At 46.0% G+C, this 5901-nt stretch overlaps 1 protein-coding gene across 8 annotated transcripts in view; it reads left to right on the forward strand.

Annotated features, from left to right (window-relative positions):
• Window positions 1-5901, forward strand: part of TRPM3 (transient receptor potential cation channel subfamily M member 3) — a 457422-nt gene that overhangs the window by 382400 nt on the left and 69121 nt on the right. For all 8 annotated transcript variants that reach the window (XM_015565001.1, XM_006765282.2, XM_015565000.1 and 5 more), the window contains one exon: window positions 213-353. In XM_015565001.1, coding sequence (XP_015420487.1) covers window positions 213-353 — 141 coding nt within the window. The remainder of the gene's footprint in view (window positions 1-212; window positions 354-5901) is intronic.

Raw genomic sequence — 5901 nt, forward strand, 5'->3', positions numbered from 1 at the left:
TCCCTCCCTCCTTTGAAATCAACAAAACATATGTTTTAAAAATGAGACAGAAAAAAATGCACATGTAGGAAAGGCACAGTCTCTAACTCTCTGGGAGCCTTGGACACAGCCTTAGGTTCTATGAGCATATTTTCCTCCTCTGTAAACAAACACATTGAACTCCATGACCTCCAGAGCCTTGCTGTGACGGTATTCATTCTCTCCCTCCGCAGGCAATGTTGGGACGAAGCAACGGGGAATCTTCCAGGAAGAAGGATGAAGAAGAAGTTCAGAGCAGGCACCGGTTAATCCCCTTGGGCAGAAAAATCTACGAGTTCTACAATGCCCCCATCGTGAAGTTCTGGTTCTACACTGTGAGTATCTTGCCTTTTCTTCTTCCTGAGGGATGTCCACAAGGAGCCAACGTCAATTTCTCATGCACCTGGGTGGTGTCCTCTGTGAGTCATAGTATGAAGACCACACAGGCATAAACAAAAGCTCTAGGCTAGGGAGACGTTGCTTTTTCCAATCGCTTAGAAAGACTTGTGGAGTCTGTGAGCCAGCTTCCATAGGATCTACATTTCTGCTCCTCACAGAAAATAATTAGTAAAAGCGAGAACTTACAGAAATAGAGGCGAGATGAGTATGAATCTAGTCTAGCAGGAAAATAGATGTCATTTTATAAAATGCTTCCCTGTTCTATGTGGATGAGTGCTGGATTAGAGTTTCTGGTTGCGTATTTTTTGCTTGTTTGTTTTGTTGGGGTTTTTGGAGGGGGCGGGAGGGAGAGAGAGAGAGATTGATTGATTTTTGTTGTTCCACTTATTTATGTATTCAATGGTTGATTCTTGTCTGTGCCCTGACCAGGGATCGAACCTGCAACCTTAGTATATCAGGACAACTCTCTAACCAACTGAGTTACCCAGCCAGGGCTTCAGAGTTGCCTATTTTAGATGCCAGCGCTGGGTTTGGGGGACGTTGATGGGTATGGCTGAGCAGAGGGGTAGGAGTAACACCACTGAAGATGAGTAGCGTTAGTGTGTCATCACTCCCCATCTGGTAGTGTCATCGGACAACCTTTCTTGCTCTGACCCAGTTAACATGCAAACAAAGCAGCAGCAACTACTAAAGCCAACTGCAATCATGGCAAATGCTGTTCAGTGAGCGCACCCTGCAGACATTGTCTGCCCCTAAGATGAAAGACTGTCCCTGAAACAGCCTCCTGATGTGGTAGAAACGGCTCGACCGTTGGGTTTCTACTTCTACCTTTCAATGATATTTTAAGTTTGAGCTGTGGCCCAGGTCATGTCTGCTTCTCTCCGGCCACAGTGGAGCTGTGCCAGGTGAAGGAGGGTACGTCTATATTTTCGACCTTTCTCACAACCAGCTACATACCAGTCACTGAGTCAGCAACAGGATAACCCGAGTCTGAGGCCACAGTGACTCAAGCGACCAGATGAGGTGCTTTTCATGCGGCCCCGTATGCTAACCCTGTGTGCTGGCTTTAAACGTGGCTTTCTCAGCACTGTGGACATTTGAGGCAGAGCAATTCTTGGTTAAGGAGGCCTGTCCTGTGCAATGTAGCAGCACATTGGCCTCTTCACGCCCCAATTATGCATTGTCCCCACACACTGCCAAATGTCCCCTTGTGGGGTAAAATCGCCACCAGTTGAAAACCCCTGCTTGAACGTACAGTCTTTAGAAAGGATGGGATATTATCAAAATACAAAGATTGGGCTTTTTTTTTAGGGAAGCAAAATTTAAATATATTAATTTTTTTAAATTCTCTCTTAAAAAATAATAACGAAGGCATGGAAAGATTATTTCTATGCATGTGTATATACAGGTGTTGGTTATTTTTAGCTTGCAGAAAACAACTTAGTAGTGACAAGCTTGGAGTTGGGAGTCAGACAGCCTGAGTAGAAATCCTATCTTAGTAAAGTAACTTGTGACTTCGAGCCAGTTCCTTTAGTACTCTGTCCCCAGCTTCCTTAAGAGAGGGGGTATCACAGTGCCCTCTGTAGGAAGTTTAGTGAAGATTGGATGTGTTAAAACGTGTGGAGCACTGAGAACAGTGCTGAGAGCACCTTGTTCTTCCTAGGCCAGTTCCACTCTGGAACAAGAGTTAGCGTTTCATCATCCGCCCACTCAGCAATAATAAAGTATCAGTTATTGAACACCTACTATGAGGCACTGTTCTAGGTGTTCATTTACACTTTCCCGAATCTAATAGTTTCACCAAGGTAATATTTCCACTGCATTTTGCTCAGGTCTTTCCTTCCTCTTATTCTAGGGCTGCCCTGGTGTCTCGCCTAGAATAGGGCTTGACGAGCTGGAACCCACGGGCCCAATCCAGCCACTGCCTGTTGTTGTGGCCTGTGAGCTAAGAATGGATTTACATTCTTAAAGAGTTGAAACAAAATCAAAGAAAGGATACTCTGTGACACATAAAAATTATATGAAATTTACATTGCAGAGTCCATAAATAAAGTTTTATTAGAACACAGCCAATTCACTCATTCACCTACACCCTGGCTGCTTTTATGCTATTGAGTGCATTACTTGCTTCAGAGCCCATCAGGTCAACAAAGCGTTAAAAATGAACGATCTGGCCGAAACCGGTTTGGCTCGGTGGATAGAGCATCGGCCTGCGGACTGAAAGGTCCCAGGTTCGATTCCGGTCGAGGGCATGTAACTGGGTTGCGGGCACATCCCCAGTGGGAGATGTGCAGGAGGCAGCTGATCGATGTCTCTCTCTCATCTATGTTTCTAACTCTCTATCTCTCTCCCTTCCTCTCTGTAAAAAATCAATAAAATATATATTTTTTTAAAAAATGAACGATCTGGCCCTTTACAAAACATTTGCAGGTCCCGGACTGAGAGCGGAAACCAAGCCAGTCGGGGAATTACCCATCCCTTTATGAAGAGCGCTCTCTTCTCTGATACTTCCCAGGCATTTCTCTTCTTTTCTTGATCTGTGTTCTGTATTCATTTTATTTCCTTGATTATTCCAGTCCCCATTTTTTCATCTGAGGCAAGTTGTTAGCCAAGAAAGTTTTTAAATCACAAATGCCCTGGTTCTCAGCCTTGGCTACACATTGATGAAATTCTGGTGGCATTGGTCTGGGGCACAGCCTGGGCACCAGGATATTTCAGAGCTCCCAGGCAGTCGCAATGAGCAGCCAGAACTGGCAACCACCACCCCCGACGGAGGGCTAGTTTTTAGCCCAGTGTTTCCATCACGATAAAGGATTTGTTGGAAATGCAAATCCGGGCCCTATCACAGACCCACTAAATTGAGTGTGCAGGGAGAGGAGCCTGAGGAGCTGTGTGTGTAACAAGCTTCCCAGGTGAGCCTGGTGGTCCGGAAAACGGGATGCACTGCTTTCCTTGTTTCATAGGTGCTGGCGGGGAAGCCGCCTCTCTGAGGAGTGGGGGCGTATCCGCTCCTTCTGCCTGGCTGGCTGGATCAGCCTCAGGATCCCATCAGACTGGATGCTCTGGGCATGTTCGATTGTGTTTACACGATTTTCAGAAATCCATATTTATGTATTGACAAAACCCAACCTCAAGGAAGTAAATGGAGATGGGGGGTGTCGACCTTTTAAATCCCCGGGGATGCTTCACCGTAAAAGTCAGGGCCATGTGCTTTTGTTGTGTTCTCTCCTGTAAGAGTGTTTCCCAGCCTTAGTTCCAAAAGTAGCCCCTTCTACACACTCAAGGTCCTGAAAGTGGAACACACCTCACTCGCACATAACCTCACTCTGTGTCATAGCGAGTTTCTGGAGGAGCAGGTTGGGTCCCCTTCTGCTCCAAGAGGAAAGGAGGGAGGGACCCAGCTGGCTCGCAGGCCATGTCTGTGACCAGAGCTGGCTTCAAGTGCCCATGAGAGAGGATGCCAGTTCAAGGTGTGACATGGCCCCAGGTCAGAGGGCATCAGCAGGGACGGACTCCTTCCTATAAAAACGCCATGTGCGCCCTCCACTCTCTAGGGGCAGTAGGAAAGGGAGGCAAGGAATGGCACAGCCCCACCGGGATCCACAGGCAGCTGCGGCAGGCTTTGGCGCTTGCGTTTCATGGTTCAGGAGTCATACATCTTGGTTAATGGGAAATTTCTTAAAAGGATATATAAGCATACCAATTCTTATAGGATTCCCGCTGGCTTAACTAAGAATCATAAGGTTATATTCTTTTTCAAAGCTTTGACATTCTACATAGAGTTTGTTAAACCTCACAAAATATGTATGTGAATACACACACACACACACACACACACCATTAAAGTATGGAGCCTTGAGGTCTGCAGCATACTTTGTTGAGGTCTACACCATGTTGAGGTCTGCAGCCCGCTCCGTGAATCTCAGCAAGTTCCAAGATAGGTCGTTTCCAGCACAGTGGCTGCTCCTCTGTTGTGCTGTGTAACATGCTTAAAGCCCTGCTTGTGGAGGTTAGCCACCATCCACTGAGCCTCTGCACTGCGTCAGGAGCTACATGCATATCCCCTCTCACAAACACCCCAAACCTTTCAAAAGCTCTGTAAAGCCAGGAGCAGTCATCTCCATTTCCCAGAATGGAGGTCCAGGCAGGTGAAGTGAAATCACAAAATGATGCAGCCAGCAAGTACTTGAGATAGGACTGAAATCCAAGTTTGACTGGCTTCTGTGTCTACATTCCTTTCCCCAAACACTATTCCTTCCACCAAACAAATACGCTACCAGTGGTCAGCAAACTCATTAGTCAACAGAGCCAAATATCAACAGTACAACAATTGACATTTCTTTTGAGAGCCAAATTTTTTAAAGTTAAACTATATAGGTAGGCACATTGTTATTAACTTAATTAGGGTACTCCTAAGGCTTAGGAAGAGCCACACTCAAGGGGCCAAAGAGCCGCATGTGGCTCACGAGCCGCAGTTTGCCGACCACGGCGCTTGGCCCGTGTTCGGAGCACAGAGGCAGGTGGGAGGAGTTACAGGCACACCTCATTTTATTGCGCTTGGCTTTATTGCCCTTACCAGATGCTGTGTCTCTTACAAATTGAAGGCAAGACCCTCCCCAGCAAAAAGATGATGATTGGCTTTATTGTGGTCCCTGCTTCATTGCAGTGGTCTGGAACTGAACTTCAAGATCTCCGGTTGTTTGCCTGTACTTAAGTACTAACATGCAGAGGTCCTGAAAGAAGTAGTGTGTCACTGGGCCTACATGTGACAAGAGAAGATAATGTTTTGTAATGCTTTGCAATGAATTGGGTAAAATGATAAAAACCAGGGCAGTTAACAAGATTCATTTCACCTGGAAGTAACAGAATATGATCCAACAGGAGAAGGAAGCAACAAGAAAGAGAGAAGGATTTCAGGTCAGAAGGAGGCTGAGAGTACATTTTAGAGTTTAACCATCAAAGTCCTTTTTTCGCCCCTTGTAAAATGCCATATGCACGGGGCTAGAGTGTGTGATGGTAAACAGCAACCAGGTGGACCAAATGCCATTTTAAACACCACCCCACACGATTTCAGGTCGAGTAGACTCTTTGCAGGTGAGGCGTTCACTGATGTGCTAATGATCCTGAGGGAGTGGGGGAGGAGCTGATTCGTGGGTTAAAATGATAGTCCCTGAGGGGGTGGGTGTACACGAACAAACCTCCCAGGTGGAGAATGAGTCCTGTGGGCCCTCCAGCATCCCCAAAACTGCTCTCCTGCTGCCATATGTGATCTCACTGAACCCCAGCCTAAATGCCTACCCTTCAAGAGATGAGAAATCATACAGCTGTATTTATAAATGTGTCAGCATAATAGGATCTCCAGAAATACCTTTGACTCATATTAAGAATCTATGCATTTACAGGAGAAAGAAAAGGAAAGGAAGAAAAGAAAGAAAGAAAGAAAGAAAGAAAGAAAGAAAGAAAGAAAGAAAGAAAGAAAGAAAG

The sequence above is a fragment of the Myotis davidii genome, unplaced genomic scaffold, assembly GCF_000327345.1.
Source record: "Myotis davidii unplaced genomic scaffold, ASM32734v1 scaffold616, whole genome shotgun sequence".
In the NCBI taxonomy this organism is placed as follows: Eukaryota; Metazoa; Chordata; class Mammalia; order Chiroptera; family Vespertilionidae; genus Myotis; species Myotis davidii.